This window comes from Schistocerca cancellata, chromosome 2, assembly GCF_023864275.1.
Source record: "Schistocerca cancellata isolate TAMUIC-IGC-003103 chromosome 2, iqSchCanc2.1, whole genome shotgun sequence".
NCBI lineage: Eukaryota > Metazoa > Arthropoda > Insecta > Orthoptera > Acrididae > Schistocerca > Schistocerca cancellata.
Genome location: NC_064627.1, coordinates 29,137,092 through 29,155,920, shown reverse-complemented (window position 1 = coordinate 29,155,920; position 18,829 = coordinate 29,137,092). Strand labels below are relative to the sequence as shown.

At 41.8% G+C, this 18,829-nt stretch overlaps 1 protein-coding gene across 1 annotated transcript in view; it reads left to right on the top strand.

Moving 5' to 3' along the window:
- Positions 1–18,829, top strand: part of LOC126150417 (PDF receptor-like) — a 435,326-nt gene that overhangs the window by 373,530 nt on the left and 42,967 nt on the right. Inside the window, exon 10 of the mRNA XM_049915876.1 lies at positions 11,886–11,971. Coding sequence (XP_049771833.1) covers positions 11,886–11,971 — 86 coding nt within the window. The remainder of the gene's footprint in view (positions 1–11,885; positions 11,972–18,829) is intronic.

Below are 18,829 nucleotides of genomic sequence, written 5' to 3'. Positions count from 1 at the left end.
ATGTTGCGCTTTAGGGAAAGATGGATAGTAGACTATATGTAGAAGATCCACGAAGAATGGAGGACTATGTACAAAGAACTCGTATAAAAATGTTGTAAGGCAGTAATTCTGTCTTACATCTCTATTGGTCAATCGATACACCGAAGAGGCAATGATGATACTGAAATAGAGATTGAAGAGTAGGATCAAAATTCAGTGTGAAAGGATATCAACGATAACATTCATTGACGACATTACGGTACTCGCGAAGGTCAAGAAGAATTAAAAATGCCGTTGAATGGAATGAAACTCTAATGACTGCAGAATATGGATCGCGATTAAGCCCAAAGTGATGCGACGTGATAGAAATGAGAATAGCGGGAAAATTATCGAAACTGATTGTCACAAAGTAGACAAAGTTAAGATACTCTGTTAAACTTGAAGCAAAATAACACGAGACAGACGAAGCAATGAGGACATAAAATGCACAAAATCAGAGCGAAATATGGAATTCATGGGTAACAGAAGTCTCCTAATTTCAAGTATACACTACTGGCCATTAAATTTGCTACATCAAGAAGAAATGCAGAGATAAACGGGTATTCATTGGACAAATATGTTATACTAGAACTGACATGTGATTAGATTTTTACGCAATTTGGGTGCACAGATCCTGAGAAATCAGTACCCAGAACAACCATCTCTGGCCATAACAACAGCTTTGATACACCTGGGCATTGAGTCAAACAGAGCTTGGATGGCGTGTACAGGTACAGCTGCCCATGCGGCTTCAACACGGTATCACAGTTCATCATGACTAGTGACTGGCGTATTGCGACGAGCCAGTTGCTCGGCCACCATTGACCAGACGTTTTCAGTTGGTGAGAGATCTGGAGAATGTGCTGGCCAGGAGAGCAGCCGAACATTTTCTGTACCCAGAAAGGCCCGTACAGGACCTGCAACATGCGGTCGGGCATTATCCTGTTGAAATGTAGGGTTTCGCCGGGATCGAATGAAGGATAGACCCACGGGTCGTACCGCATCTGAAATGTAACGTCCACTGTTCAAAGTACCGTCAATGCGGACAAGAGGTGACCGAGACGTGTAACCAATGGCACAACATACCATCACGCCGTGTGATACGCCAGTATGGCGATGACGAATACACGCTTCCAATGTGCGTTCATCGTGATGTCGCCCAACGCTGATGCGACCATCATGATGCTGTAAGAAGAACCTAGATTCATCCGAAAAGTGACGTTTTACCTTCCGTGCACCCAGGTTCGCCGTTGAGTACACCATCTTAGGCGCTCCTGTCTCTGATGCAGCGTCAAGGGTAACCGCAGCCATGGTCTCCTAGCTGATAGTCCATGCTGCTGCAAACGTCGTCCAACTGTTCGTGCGGATGGTTGTTGTCTTGCAAACGTCCCCATCGTTTCACTCAGGGATCGAGACGCGGCTGCACGATCCGTTACATCCATGCGGATAAGGTGCCTGTCATCTAGACTGCTAGTGACACGAGGCCGTTGGGATCCAGCACGGCGTTCCGTATTACCCTCGTGAACCCACCGATTCCATATTCTGCTAACAGTCATTGGATCTCGATCAACGCGAGCAGCAATGTCGCGATACGATAAACCGCATTCGCGATAGGCTACAATCCGACCTTTATCAAAGTCAGAAACGTGATGGTACGTATTTTCCCCCTTACGCGAATCATCACAACAACGTTTCAACAGGCAACACCGGTCAACTGCAGTTTGTGTATGAGAAATCGGTTGGAAACTTTCCTCATGTCAGCACATTGTAGGTGTCGCCACCGGCGCCAACCTTGTGTGAATTCCCTGAAAAGCTTATCAATTGCATATCACAGCATCTTTTTCCTGTCGGTTAAATTTCGCTTTTGTAGCACGTCATCTTCGTGGTGTAGCAATTTTAATGGCCAGTAGTGTATGTCTCAATGTGAAGATGAAATTGATGAGAATGTACGTTTCGAACAAAGGATTTTGTGGCAGTGAAACATGGACTGTGAAAAAACCAGAAAAAAGGGAATTGAAGCGTTTGAGATGTGCTGTTGTAGAGGGATGTTGAAAATTTGGTGAACTGATAAAAATGAGAAGGTTATCTACAGAATTGGTGGAGAAAGAAACATACGGAAAACACTGACAAGAAGAAAGGACAGAACGATAAGACATCTGTTAAGATGGCAGGGAATGACTTCCTTGGTACTGGAGTAGCTGTAGGGGGTAAAAACGGTAGGGGAAGACAGACGTTGGAATAAATCCTGCAAATAATTGAGGATGTAGGTTAGATGAGCTGCTGTGAGAAGAAAAGTTTGGCACAAGACAGGAATTCGTTGCGGACCTTATCAGTGCAGGCAGAAGAATGACGAGCACTCTGCCCACCCAGTCCAAAAAGAGAGAGAGAGAGAGAGAGAGAGAGAGAGAGAGAGAGAGAGAGAGAGAGAGAGAGAGAGGGAGAGATTTGACGTTTGAAGCTATGTTGCAGGCCGTATATTTTCTCCCGCAAGCGCGAAAATCACCCATTATTAACGAAATCCAAGTTTTGGGACTAGATAGAGTTATTGAAGTGTTCGCTGTGGTTTAACTAACATTCTGTCATAGCTTGAATGAGTTGATATTATATCATGTCATATTCATTTGTTACGTTGTCTTTTAAGAGGAAGTGCCGAGTTGTGGTGTGAATCTTGTGCGATAAGGACACAGTCGTGTACGGGCACCAGATGATGCAATTCTTGCCTGATACAAAATGCTTCACAGCATCGTTATCCGAGTAATATAGTGTGTCAAGATTTTGTGGTGTAATGGGTAACACGTGAAGACACTAGGGACGCACTGTGAATGTGGCGTGTTCAAATATCCCTTCGACAAACGCAACTGATATCACCATTGTTTCCCAAGAGAATATTCACGATAGCACAAAAATAATTCTTACATTAATTCTGTAATTGGAACAGATCTCCATCTACAGTAAATCTGCGTCTACACTGGCCGTTACTCCGACTTTTCTTCCACAAGAAAGTATCACGGATGTAACTGTCACTGATCTTTTTAGAGAAAAATTTAATGATTACGACTGATGGACGTGACTGCAGTGATTAATCGTCCACATATTTTGCTTGTTGCAAAGGATGGCTCAATTCAAACCAGATTTAGGCATATGGGAAGTGGTGGGTATTTCTCATCACTACCCGAACATGTTCGGCAACAGTACTTTACCCACTTCAGCATGTTGTACTACATGATCAGTTGTTTCTTACTGTTTGCTTGTACTCTTCTCAAAACCTGTGCTTTTACCGCCATCAGAATAGCACTTACGTACAGCATTACTCGCTTGCCAATAACGACAACGAATTGCACCACCACACTACCTCATATCTACAACAGCAACACATGTATGACAGATTAAAACATATCTTTCATCATACATTAGTGAGACCTACAATTTCTCACCACGTACAAATCATATCGCGTTCACTGATTCGCCGTGTACGTAAGTGACTGGAACACCAAGTTTAAAGGTTAGCGTCGTGATGATGATCTTCTATCGCTCGATGCTTCGAAGATGTACTAATCGAGAAGACTACATGTTGTATCGTTAAAATTTAAGAGAAATTCTAAGCAATTATACCAATGCTGTAAATGAGACAAAGTATCGCTACAGCATTTACTTACCTCATAACTCTTTTTGTGAAAAATTTTTTCTTTCTCTCTATTTTTCTGTTTCTGTACCTGTTTCTCTCTACTTACCCTCTTTCCTCCATAATCCTTCCTGTGCGACTTCATGCCAAATCATACAGATCAAGAGTGAATGTGTCGCATTACTATTTCAGAGTTTTCTGATAAAGATATATGTTGAAGTTCCACATGACACTTGTCCAAAATTAAATATTTTAATTTTCTGATTATTTGTGTAAACGATACAGACCTCTGTAAATGAGAATATATGTGAAAATGTCGTAACGAAAGGTAAAATTGAAAAATTGTAATAAAGTAACCAAACGTGATAGAGATATGAATTTATTTGCAATAAATACTTTGTTCTCAGTAGTATGAGACATGATTAATACATACAAACATTTGAGCTTTTTTCATTTTTTTTCGAAAAAAAAATGAAAATTTGTAACTTTCTGCGAAATCCAAATTATATTTTGAAAATATTAACGGTCACAGGATGTTGACTGTCCTGATAATAATATAGTGGAATGACTGCTAACTGTCACCTCTGACATTAATGCATTAAATCGTTATGCTGTCAGAATATTTATACAGAAATATGAAAGAGTCTGAAATGTAAAAATGTTTTCTCCACCACCCCCAATCTAAATATTCTAAAAATTTCATGATACGTTACCTGGTCGTTTTACTTAGGGAATATAAAATCAGAGTGGGCAATACATGTCTATACAAAATTTAAGAATTTTTTTAGGTAGATCTGTCACTACTTTCAAGGTCAAAATATCATGGACACTTAAGTATTTAAACTGATCGCTGATTTTAAGTAAATACACTCCTGGAAATGGAAAAAAGAACACATTGACACCGGTGTGTCAGACCTACCATACTTGCTCCGGACACTGCGAGAGGGCTGTACAAGCAATGATCACACGCACGGCACAGCGGACACACCAGGAACCGCGGTGTTGGCCGTCGAATGGCGCTAGCTGCGCAGCATTTGTGCACCGCCGCCGTCAGTGTCAGCCAGTTTGCCGTGGCATACGGAGCTCCATCGCAGTCTTTAACACTGGTAGCATGTCGTGGACGTGAACCGTATGTGCAGTTGACGGTCTTTGAGCGAGGGCGTATAGTGGGCATGCGGGAGGCCGGGTGGACGTACCGCCGAATTGCTCAACACGTGGGGCGTGAGGTCTCCACAGTACATCGATGTTGTCGCCAGTGGTCGGCGGAAGGTGCACGTGCCCGTTGACCTGGGACCGGACCGCAGCGACGCACGGATACACGCCAAGACCGTAGGATCCTACGCAGTGCCGTAGGGGACCGCACCGCCACTTCCCAGCAAATTAATGACACTGTTGCTCCTGGGGTATCGGCGAGGACCATTCGCAACCGTCTCCATGAAGATGGGCTACGGTCCCGTCTTCCGCTCACGCCCCAACATCGTGCAGCCCGCCTCCAGTGGTGTCGCGACAGGCGTGAATGGAGGGACGAATGGAGACGTGTCGTCTTCAGCGATGAGAGTCGCTTCTGCCTTGGTGCCAATGATGGTCGTATGCGTGTTTGGTGCCGTGCAGGTGAGCGCAACTATCAGGACTGCATACGACCGAGGCACACAGGGCCAACACCCGGCATCATGGTGTGGGGAGCGATCTCCTACACTGGCCGTACACCACTGGTGACCGTCGAGGGGACACTGAATAGTGCACGGTACATCCAAACCGTCATCGAACCCATCGTTCTACCATTCCAAGACCGGCAAGGGAACTTGCTGTTCCAACAGGACAATGCACGTCCGCATGTATCCCGTGCCACCCAACGTGCTCTAGAAGGTGTAAGTCAACTACCCTGGCCAGCAAGATCTCCGGATCTGTCCCCCATTGAGCATGTTTGGGACTGGATGAAGCGTCGTCTCACGCGGTCTGCACGTCCAGCACGAACGCTGGTCCAACTGAGGCGCCAGGTGGAAATGGCATGGCAAGCCGTTCCACAGGACTACATCCAGCATCTCTACGATCGTCTCCATGGGAGAATAGCAGCCTACATTGCTGCGAAAGGTGGATATACACTGTACTAGTGCCGACATTGTGCATGCTCTGTTGCCTGTGTCTATGTGTTGTGGTTCTGTCAGTGTGATCATGTGATGTATCTGACCCCAGGAATGTGTCAATAAAGTTTCCCCTTCCTGGGACAATGAATTCACGGTGTTCTTATTTCAATTTCCAGGAGTGTATAATGCAAAATTGGTATTTCGGAAACAAAATAATTACTTTACATTATAAGTGAGTGTGAAAGCCATTCGCAATTTTGTTCAAAAGCATTTTATAACAAAAATGACGCACAGATTATTTATATCCATTTTCTTTTTATGACATTATTCACAAATTATTACTGTCTTCCGTCATGATTTTACTTCTTCATGACTTTCTATGAATTCAGATTGCCTACAATGTAACAGTCAACACTGCACTGTTGAAAATAGCTCATTTGTTTGTTTGTTGTTTTTTTTTCATCTGCTTCTCATTTAATCTGTAGAGCCGAGCAGACTTTTCACACAGAGAAGGGATGATGCCACAAGAGCGAACTTGGTAAATAGGAACTGCATACTGATATTTTTATGATGGCCATTTGAATGCATTAGCAGGATGATGAGGCGTCATAAAGGAAACGGTTATATCTTGCAGCTCATGAGAGACACTTATTATCTGTCCCATCCACCACTGACTGTCATGCACGCAAGAAATTTAGTGACTCACTACAAAGTCTGCTAATATGCATTGTGTTTTCTACATTTCACATGCAGTAACAGGCTAAATTTTGAGGAGAACCGTTGATGCAATGTATGGGTCACTCTGCGATGCAACTCAGTAGTGACTTGATTGAATTCCTACTGCAGGCTTCATAACAGACCACTTTTGTCTCTTTTTAAAACAGCATTCTCTTAATATATAGGGCTATTACAAATGATTGAAGCGATTTCATAAATTCACCGTACCTCCATTCATTGACATATGGTTACGGCACACTACAGATACGTAGAAACACTCATAAAGTTTTGTTCGGCTGAAGCCGCACTTCAGGTTTCTGCCGTCAGAGTGCTCGAGAGCGCAGTGAGACAAAATGGCGACAGGAGCCGAGAAAGCGTATGTCATGCTTGAAATGCACTCACATCAGTCAGTCATAACAGTGCAACGACACTTCAGGGCGAAGTTCAACAAAAATCCACCAACTGCTAACTCCATTCGGTGATGGTATGCGGTTTAAAGCTTCTGTATGCGTCTGTAAGGGCAAATCAACGGGTCGGCCTGCAGTGAGCGAAGAAACGGTTGAGCGCGTGCGGGCAAGTTTCACGCGTACCCGCGGAAAATTGGCTCATGCCAGAACTGGAGACCGACAGCGCCGACTTCATCTTTCACCAGGATGGTGCTCCACCGCACTTCCATCATGATGTTTGGCATTTCTTAAACAGGAGATTGGAAAACCGATGGACCGGTCGTGGTGGAGATCATGATCAACAATTCATGTCATGGCCTCCACGCTCTCCCGACTTAACCCCATGCGATTTCTTTCTGTGGGGTTATGTGAAAGATTCAGTGTTTAAACCTCCTCTACCAAGAAACGTGCCAGAACTGCGAGCTCGCATCAACGATGCTTTCGAACTCATTGATGGGGACATGCTGCGCCGAGTGTGGGAGGAACTTGATTATCGGCTTGATGTCTGCCGAATCACTAAAGGGGCACAAATCGAACATTTGTGAATGCCTAAAAAAACTTTTTGAGTTTTTGTATGTGTGTGCAAAGCATTGTGAAAATATCTCAAATAATAAAGTTATTGTAGAGCTGTGAAATCACTTCAATCATTTGGAGTAACCCTGTACTTTTATTTAGAACTAAGTGTTTCATGTCCGTTACTAATGTTGATATGGCGTGTTCAAATCAAGTAACATCTCTTATAGCATCAACAGCTTCATGCGGGAGAATAAGATCTTATTGCAAGAAGTTTATAGAGACCTCCTACGCCTTCACATGCACTTTATCCATGGCCAGTTGCTGAAAATATCCATTATTTTGTCTTAATTACAATACTACGGTGATGGCCAAGCTCATAAACCTGAAAGCGCTTTTTAAAATGAGATGCTGCACCATCAGCCAGATAAACATGTTTAGAAAATGCATGGCCCCTATATAATATGTCATTATCGTGCTGACAGCTTAACAGGCATGTGCACTGCCATGAAAGAGATCGTTACTGACAACAGTAAAACCGTGTGATGTTCCAAGGAAGTGAGAAACACATGTGAGTATTGACATCTGTGACGTGTGAATTGAATGTCATTCTACAAAGCAGCAGACCAGTTCTCGCCGAAGTGGAAATGAAGAAAAAAATGAGTCAGTATTCTGGGAAGTTGCTGTTTTTACTTCTGCTATGGCATGCGTCGTCCGGATATGACAGTGAGCTATTCCTTTCATGACCTAATGCGTAACGTGTGTAACAAACCTATCTGGCCCTCCTGTCACCACCTCGTCTCCCTCCCACACTGCATAGGATACGTCGTTGTCAGTATCCTGAAAGTGTAACGCATCAACAGTCATCACTCCAGCGCCAGGACTCACAGCACACTTCTGTAACAAACAGTTATCTTGTGGCTCTTGACACATACACAAAAAGACCAGATATATCTCTGTGGAACTCTTTCGTGTGACACTGCTTATGTCGAAACAAACAAATTTCAAATTAGTGCAGTAAATACATCAGCATACTTCCTTCAATGACTGGCATTTTAGCCATTTTCGTCGTCAGGAGGAGTATTTTGTGAGACCAATTTTTGAATTGGGCTTCTCCTTTTTCATTATCAGGTATGCTTCTCTTATTGACCTTATCATACATCTTTTTACCTTTTTAACTTTTCCACCATTGTCATAGTCAGAGATTCCATCAACCTGGTTAGGACTTGGCCTACTGCAATCTTCGTCATCACTTAGGTAATATTCCAGAGCAATAGTAAGCGTATCATATTGCAACGGATGCTCAACGTAAGAATCTGGATATGTCCAAATACACTCCTGGAAATGGAAAAAAGAACACATTCACACCGGTGTGTCAGACCCACCATACTTGCTCCGGACACTGCGAGAGGGCTGTACAAGCAATGATCACACGCACGGCACAGCGGACACACCAGGAACCGCGGTGTTGGCCGTCGAATGGCGCTAGCTGCGCAGCATTTGTGCACCGCCGCCGTCAGTGTCAGCCAGTTTGCCGTGGCATACGAAGCTCCATCGCAGTCTTTAACACTGGTAGCATGCCGCGACAGCGTGGACGTGAACCGTATGTACAGTCGACGGAATTTGAGCGAGGGCGTATAGTGGGCATGCGGGAGGCCGGGTGGACGTACCGCCGAATTGCTCAACACGTGGGGCGTGAGGTCTCCACAGTACATCGATGTTGTCGCCAGTGGTCGGCGGAAGGTGCACGTGCCCGTCGACCTGGGACCAGACCGCAGCGACGCACGGATGCACGCCAAGACCGTAGGATCCTACGCAGTGCCGTAGGGGACCGCACCGCCACTTCCCAGCAAATTTGGGACACTGTTGCTCCTGGGGTATCGGCGAGGGCCATTCGCAACCGTCTCCATGAAGCTGGGCTACGGTCCCGCACACCGTTAGGCCGTCTTCCGCTCACGCCCCAACATCGTGCAGCCCACCTCCAGTGGTGTCGCGACAGGCGTGAATGGAGGGACGAATGGAGACGTGTCGTCTTCAGCGATGAGAGTCGCTTCTGCCTTGGTGCCAATGATGGTCGTATGCGTGTTTGGCGCCGTGCAGGTGGGCGCCACAATCAGGACTGCATACGACCGAGGCACACAGGGCCAACACCCGGCATCATGGTGTGGGGAGCGATCTCCTACACTGGCCGTACACCACTGGTGATCGTCGAGGGGACACTGAATAGTGCACGGTACATCCAAACCGTCATCGAACCCATCGTTCTACCATTCCTATACCGGCAAGGGAACTTGCTGTTCCAGCAGGACAATGCACGTCCGCATGTATCCCGTGCCACCCAACGTGCTCTAGAAGGTGTAAGTCAACTACCCTGGCCAGCAAGATCTCCGAATCTGTCCCCCATTGAGCATGTTTGGGACTGGATGAAGCGTCGTCTCACGCAGTCTGCACGTCCAGCACGAACGCTGGTCCAACTGAGGCGCCAGGTGGAAATGGCATGGCAAGCCGTTCCACAGGACTACATCCAGCATCTCTACGATCGTCTCCATGGGAGAATAGCAGCCTGCATTGCTGCGAAACGTGGATATACACTGTACTGGTGCCGACATTGTGCATGCTCTGTTGCCTGTGTCTATGTGCCTGTGGTTCTGTCAGTGTGATCATGTGATGTATCTGAGCCCAGGAATGTGTCAATAAAGCTTCCCCTTCCTGGGACATTGAATTCATGGTGTTCTTATTTCAATTTCCAGGAGTGTACCTTCGTCATTCTTTATTTTACGAGCTTTTGAAATCAAAAACATGTAAGCGAGAGTGCATGTATTTCTGTATCTGTTGCTTAGAGTAATTACCTTGTAACTGTACCTTCTCAGTATAGGTGGCGGCAGAGAAGTCAGTATTTAAGTTTTGAAACCACACATCTTCAGTTTCAGCATTATAAACTATGCCACCATTATAAACTGAACAAAGTTTGAAGACGTTGCTTGGGTAAAACTTGTTTCAATTTCTTCCACTTTTCTTTTCACATACTCTTTTCTTCTTGACCTTCTTACCTTCCCCTAACTGTAAGCGGGGACATAGTAGGGGCTACACCAGAAATACTAACTTTCAACACACCAGTAACTTCACACCCAGGAATATAAACATCTGCAGTGTCTTCTTCAGAGTCACATTAAAGTGATGGTGATCGTTCAGATGGATTGTCACTAAATTATTTCTTGTAGTGAGGTCAGCAACTTTTGCACTATGAATGTTTTGCTAATATCGTTACTTGAGGACCTCTGACAAATTTCCAACAACTGTGAAGAGTTTTTCTCTTTTCTTAAACATCACCATCTCGTGTCTTTTTTCATAGTCCACACACCTCAGTCTTTCAGTACTGTATTTCCTCACTGACAATGTATCTACCAAAAAGTTCAAACCAGGCACGAAACGCGATGCAGACTGGTTTTTATGCAAGTTGTCACTCGTTTATTATAAACAGAAGAGCGCTGGAAAGAGTGTTGCCAGCACGCATATTTTACATTAGAAATTTAGAGATGCGAAATATGCAGATTGATGGAAATTTTTCAACACGTTGCCCAGAAAAATATTGCCCACTGTGTTTGTACTGACTGTGAACATGTTACCCGGACAATATCTTGAGTAGATCTCGAAAGTTTTTGAAGGGAGTTTTCGAGTAAATAATTTGTAAAATCTCGTAAAATGCAGTTTTTACATTTTTAGTAATAAATATTTGCCTAATATAGATAGCTGGAGCAGAGAGGATACTGTATATATATATACATCAGTAGTATACGGTAATATGACAGGAAAGGTAGAATTCTGTGACTTTCCAAATTGGAAAATTAAATTCTTTTAAGCGGAAAAACTAATTTCAATTTCTTTTTTTCATCTTAATTTTGTAAGTTAATGATAGACCATAAGTGTGCGGGTGTCAACTAAATTTCAACACACTAAGAGGGAGCTTCAACGCAATGCATCTGCCAGGTCTCCTATAGTTTGGTTTCTCAGTTATATTGTTTTTTGCAATCTAATGTTTTAAGAGTTGGTTGGTTGGTTTGTGGAGGGGGGTGGGGCGCAAACAGCGAGGTCATCTTGGCATTAGCCTGATGGTTCCTTTGAGAGGGCATGGACGACTTCCTTCCCAATCCTCCCCTATTTACAAAATACGCATACTTCAAGGGGCCTTACCGTTTACAAAAATTAAGATAAAACGAAAATACTTTACTTCTTAACACATATGATATAAAGGTGTAATATATATCTTTTCCAGATAAATTAATGACCAAAAGCTGACAAGACATGCATGAATTGAGATGAAATCACTGTCGGACTGTTCTGTTCATTTTTCAGTTACAATAGGAAAAATGTAGACATACTTTCACAAAGGACTCTACCTAAAGTTATTTTACGTGTAGTATAATTGTTACTAAATTTACATTATTTTTAAAGATCCATCGTTAACTCACTTTTTTCTGCATACAGTTGAATTTCTTGTTCCTGCTAAACATCATACGTGTCCTGGTGGTGAAACTGCGCCAGACGCGCACAAGTGAGATCCAGCAGCTCAGGTGAGTGACATAAATGTACTTTTCATTTGGTTATGTGGCACGTGATTGTAGAAGCAACATATCACACCCTTAAACGTATTATGCCTACAGAAAATATCCCTAGATTCCGACACCAAGTTTACAGAGCACATTAGAGCTTAATGTGAAATATTTCCCTAATTGTTTCGTTCAGGTAATAAATAAAGAAAAGCAGTTTCTGGTAGCAACCAATGATATTTTATTACAAACTAAACCATCCATTTTAGTGGACCAGAAGATATGAGTTAAGGACTTACGTTTAGCAGGATGTCCTTCAATAAATGTGCCAGCATATCTATATGGAATAGCAAGTACCTCTTACTGTTGAAAGTATCATAAGTAGAAAGGGATGTGGTTTTTGGAAATCCCGCACCACACACTGACAGACTTAGTTCGTGCCTTACTGCCTCATCTGAGAGAGCTGAATTTTCAAGTGACCAGTCTTGTCTTAACTGATTTATCTGTTGCTTCCACGTACAAAAACTTCATAATTATTAATGAAAGTCACAGTATAGTGCATAATCTGCATAATTTATTTTTTATGGTAACCAATTTTCGGCTTACAATGCCATAATCAGACTTTAATTGACTGCCGTCTTCCATGAAGGTGCAATATTCGTGAACAACATTGCAAATGATGATACACATCATGAATGAGACAAAAACACAGCGAAAATGTCCTCTTTGACAATGCAGTAGCAACTGAATTAAAACTGTTAAACAGCAGATGAATGGAAAAGGAACAACCCGGGAAAAAATTAACTCCAAACTCGAGAAAACAGCGCCTAAATAACAAATTAATTAAAATAACGACCCCCAATAAAATAAGATTAATATATGAAAGGAGTAGTGATGTATAGCGTGCAGAGATATTACATATGGAAGGCAACACAGAAACATAGTAAACTGTAGAATTGGCAGTTCTAACTTTTATGATCTGCTAACTTTTCGAAAGAGGGTTTTTACTTTTCTCATTCAGGACACCTTTAGATTTTAATTTCACTGTGCACGCGATTAACTTCATGCTCGCTAGTGGTTGGTTGTAACCATTAATTGTACTGCATGAGAAGCTTTTATGTTTAAATTACCCAGATGCACAGTTACTCACATTATATACAGTCGTTATGAACAATAGACATGTCACTTACTGCATGAGATAACTATATTGCTGTGTAAACTTTATATGTAATCTCAGAAACTTAGATATTCAACTAAAAAACTTACACAACTACCGACATAAGGTATGAATGTATGTCAAACCGATAACTGTCGCATTGAATATAATCTGAACTGACAATCAATTTTTCCCTAAGTGCACAAAGCAGTGATATATTTTCGTCCTGATAATCTCTTGGTTTACCTATGTGGCAACAGATAATCTACCAGTTGCAGTGCAATTGCATTTCTCTGCAAAATGCGGAAACAAATCACACAGCTTTTATCATTACCACAAACAGCTAGCGGAGTGCAATACAAGTGTGCTAACCACCAGCATATTATCAGTTACTCATCGTATCCCCTCAGCTGCAATGCTAATCAGAATTGCTATGCTTTAAATTGTTTTAAATAGCGAGTAGGATGTGGAGATTGAATGGCAAGTAATCTGAAAAATAATAGTATTCCAAGTTGATATTTATTAATAGAAATTAGAGGATATGAAATTACATATTTGACTGGTCACAATCATTAGCAAATTTTTATACATTGAAAAGTTAACTCTTTATACAAAATTTACATTCAGTTCTTTGAATCGAAAAAGGATTGAGGGTGACGTAATTCTTTTCACACGTGTATTCTGCATTACCGACTAGTCAGTCAGAATGAGTTACGACATTTACAGATAAAAACTAAAAATGTTTTCTAAACATAACGCCCCACTTTTACAATGGTAGTATACGCAATAAATTGCCTTCTTTAACATGTGCTAAGCTGCTCCATCTGAATTCTGCGATCAGGTCTACTTCAGCCAATGCTTGCCCATATGGACTGATTGCTTGACGATAATATAAACTTTGAAATCCAGACACTCCCGTTTATACATTTACTGAGGAAAAGTGTTATCTAATGGCATATATCGCAAACAAAACTTCCGCTTCTCATAATGCAACAAATTTTCATCATAAAAACCCTCAATATCCCCACCCAAAGAAGAAATTCACAGAATGTTTCTCGCTAAAAAATATAGCAAGAATGTTCCAGAAATTCTTTCACAAACAAGAATTGGGAGTATTAACACATGAATATATGAGAAAATGGGCGGAAGTATGTAGGGCTGAGCATCCAGTATTTCCAAAACAGGAAAAGTGTAATTGTGTATTGAAAATAGTAAATAAACAAAATATAACTAATGAACCTGGGCGGTGATAATCTAATATCCATATCTAAATATTTGTGATGTCACTAGAAACGGAAAAGACAACTAAGATTGTAATATTAATGAAGAGGTTGAAGAGACAGATCCACAAGTAAATAACCCATAGAAAATTATGTAGTGTAGACATAATCATAAGTGCAAAATAAGGTAATAAGAGGAACAACAATAAGAAATTGTATATTTTGAGCAAATAAGTAAACTGAATGACTTGCAGTGATTAATAACATGTTGACAGTAAAGTGGTGTCTTAAAAACATGTTGACTGCTTTGCTAAACTGAAGGAGGAAACACACATGGGACAATGCCATGCTTTGGGAAGTGAAAGTAACAGAAGCAAATGTCACACAAAGCAAACATTGCTTTATAGAGGATACCCTATTAGCTGACACATGTAGTCACAATTGAACAGAGAGGTACGTATTCGTGTGTTACATGCAGACCCGGTGAGCGCAGCAAAGTGATCAGTTTCTCCACAGATATTTAAAAGATCCTAACGAAATAACAGTAGTGTTGAAAAGGGATGATTCAGAGAGAGCAAGAAGTTGAGTCAGTCCCTCCACTGACAGCCAAGAATTCAGTATTGATGAAATAACAAGTTTTTCAGCTTTTTTCTCATATATTGTCACTTTCACTTCATTTGGACCGTTTTTTTAAGAACTGTAGAGTGTGGTAATGTTTACATAATGATATACTTAACATGGTGCTCCTGCTAATTTTCTCTGGTCATCCATTAAATAAAGCAGAGCTGCAAGTCAAAATTCAATGTTTCCACCATCCAATGTAAGGCTCCTCTGAAGTTAATGTGCGTATGTCCATCTTTACAGAAGTGAATACCTGTCCAGAATGCATGATGTACTAATCAAAGGAAATTAGACACTGTGTGTAATATATAGGTACTCCATTATGGATCAGAATATTTAGTGAACATATATACATTGTTTGATATACAAGGAATATGATATAACATGAAACGAAACATACAGGTTTATGATAACTGTAAGTGTATTACACAGTGAAATTCTAATCTGTGTACATATTACATAATGAATGTATTCAATAATGTGATTGTCGTATCCGCTCACTGAACCTTTCTCAGTACCTTTGCACACAAAATGACAGTAATCATATCTTATAACTAATTAACACGTTCTTTCATTTCTCTTCTGCAGTTCATGAAGTATATGTAATGAAAATACATAATAAAGCAGTTGTAGTCCTCTGTCAGCTCAAAAAGCTCTTCAGTATGTAGTTCCATTCTTTCTTTGATAAACATTAGAAATTAAACAATAAAACACTTGGTTTTTAATACTTTTTGTACAGAATGGTTTGTCATTAATGGTTGACCTCAATCTCCAATCCATAATATGTCAGAATATTTGTTGCTGTCAGACGCAACCAAGATTAATTCAGGAATTAGTAACTAAAGAAAATTTAAACAGAGAATAATGTGGTAAAATAATATTCCAGCTTCAATATATTGTAACGACACTGACGAAAGATACCAGGAACATGCCGGGATGGTTCCTTTGAAAGCGAACGACTGACATGCTCCATCCATCCCTGATCCGATGTTTGTTCCCTTACCCCGAATCAACCAACCAGCCTATGCTGTATTTATTCTGGGTTAATGGCGTTAGGGAACCTTAGGAAAAGTAATATCGTTGGCAGAGAGTAAAGACTTGTCAGGGAGCGCTGACTGGATGCGAGTGTGCAGTCAGGGCAGAGCGAGCAGGAAATTTCCTTGGTTGTGGGCTGGCAGAGTGAACACACCCAAGCGGAGTGCACTGTCGGGCCCAGGTGAGGCGCAGTTGATACTAGCGAGGCGTTAAGAGAATGACGAGCCTTCAGGTAAGTAAGTGGCTCCAATAACATCAAGATCCTGCAACAGGATTGGTCATTGCGAATCAAGCTGTCCCCGTAGTATTACATGGAGCAATGGGAGTATTGTAGACGACAACGAAGATGACGACTTAATATCTGTAACGAACTGTATTTTCATTCACGTTATTAACTTCGTGAGTCATAACACAGTGACATCCACTGTGAAATTTATTGCAATACTAAGTGTTGTATGTAAAATTTGTAGGTCTTGTTATTATCCTCGGTTTTTGTCCCCTGCTTAAGGTCTGATTCCTTTCCAGTTATTGGACACCTGAGTATCGTTGTCTAAGTACCTAGATGAATGATATTAAAATTATTCAAATCAAATGGCTTTGAGCACTATGGGACTCAACATCTTAGGTCATAAGTCCCCTAGAACTTAGAACTACTTAAACGTAACTAACCTAAGGACATCACACACACCCATGCCTGAGGCAGGATTCGAACCTGCGACCGTAGCAGTCCCGCGGTTCCGGACTGCAGCGCCAGAACCGCTAGACCACCGCGGCCGGCTATTAAAATTATTGCCAGGTTTGTTTGTTTCCCAAAAGATAAATGAAAATAATTGATAATGAAGGCTCAATAAATTAACAGTGATAGTCAATTACGTTTAAGGGAAAAGTCATTCTTGCTAGTTGACTGAAGACAAAGTAAAGTAGAGTAACTAAGATGGAAGCTATACTGGCAGTCTCAAATTACATTTAAGGACATCTGCTTTTATATGCACGAGAGCACACTCTGTTTGAAACACTTTTACGGAATCCAGTTATTACAAAGGTTCTGTACTATGTACACATATACGGAAATACTGCAGACCTTCGATGTAGTGAGGTCTGAAGATGACGCTATTGAGCGGTTGAAACCATAGCTAACTATAGTTTTCTAAAATACCTGTTGATGGTATATACAGGGTGATCCATTGATAGTGACCAGGCCAAATATCTCACGAAATAAGCATCAAACGAAAAAACTACAAAGAACGAAACTCGTCTAGTTTGAAGGGGGAAACCAGATGGCGCTATGGTTGGCCCGCTAGATGGCGCTGCCATTAGTCAAACGGATATCAACTGCGTTTTTTAAATAGGAACCCCCATTTTTATTACATATTCGTGTAGTATGTAAAGAAATATGAATGTTTTAGTTTCACTACTTTTTTCGCTTTGTGATAGATGACGCTGTAATAATCACAAACGTATAAGTACGTGGTATCACGTAACATTCCGCCAGTGCGGACGGTATTTGTTTCGTGATACATTACCCGTAATAAAATGGACCGTCTACCAATTGCGGGGAAGGTCGATATCGTGTTGATGTATGGCTATTGTGATCAAAATGCCCAACGGGCGTTTGCTATGTATGCTGCTCGGTATCATGGACGATATCATCCAATTGTCCGGACCGTTCGCCGGATAGTTACGTTATTTAAGGAAACAGGAAGTGTCAGCCACATGTGAAACGTCAACCACGACCAGCAACAAATGATGATGCCACAGTAGGTACTTTAGCTCCTGTCGTGGCTAATCCGCCCATCACTAGCAGACAAATTGTGCGAGAATCGGGAATCTCAAAAACGTCGGTGTTGAGAATGCTACGTCAACATCGATTGCACCCGTACCATATTTCTATGCACCAGGAATTGCATGGCGACGACTTTAAACGTCGTATACAGTTCTGCCACTGGGCACAAGAGAAATTACTGGATGATCACAGATTTTTTGTACGCGTTCTATTTAGTGACGAAGCGTCATTCACCAACAGCCGTAACCTAAACCGGCATAATATGCACTATTGGTCAACGGAAAATCCACGATCGCTGCGACAAGTGGAACATCAACGACCTTGGCGGGTTAATGCATGGTGCAGCATTATGAGTGGAAGGATAGTTGGCTCTCATTTTATCGATGCCGATGGAAATGGTGCAATGTATGCTCATTTCCTACATAATGTTCTACCAATGTTCTACCGATGTTACTACAAGATGTTTCACTCCATGACAGAATTGCGATGTACTTCCAACATTATGGATGTCCGGCACATACCTCGCGTGCCCTTGAAGTGGTATTGAGTAGCATATTTCATGACAGGTGGATTGTTCGTTGAAGCACCATACCAAGGCCCGCACGTTCACAGGATCTGACGTTCCCGGATTTCTTTCTGTGGGGAACGTTGAAGGGTATTTGCTATCGTGATGCACCGACAACGCCTGACAACATGCGTCAGCGAATTCTCAATGCATGTGCGAACATTACAGATAGCGAACTACTCGCTGTTGAGAGGATTGTCGCTACACGTATTGCCAAATGCATTGAGGTTGACGGACACCATTTTGAGCATTTATTGCATTAATGTGGTATTTACATGTTAACACGCTGTAGCAGCATGCGTTCTCAGAAACGATAAGTTCACAAAGTTACATGTATCACATTGGAACAACCGAAATAAAATGTTCAAACGTACCTACATTCTGTATTTTATTTTAAAAAAATTGTGAGCCATATGTTCGTGACTATTATAGCACCATTTATCACAAAGCGAAAAAAGTGGTCCAAATAAAACGTTCATATTTATTTACATAGTACACGAAT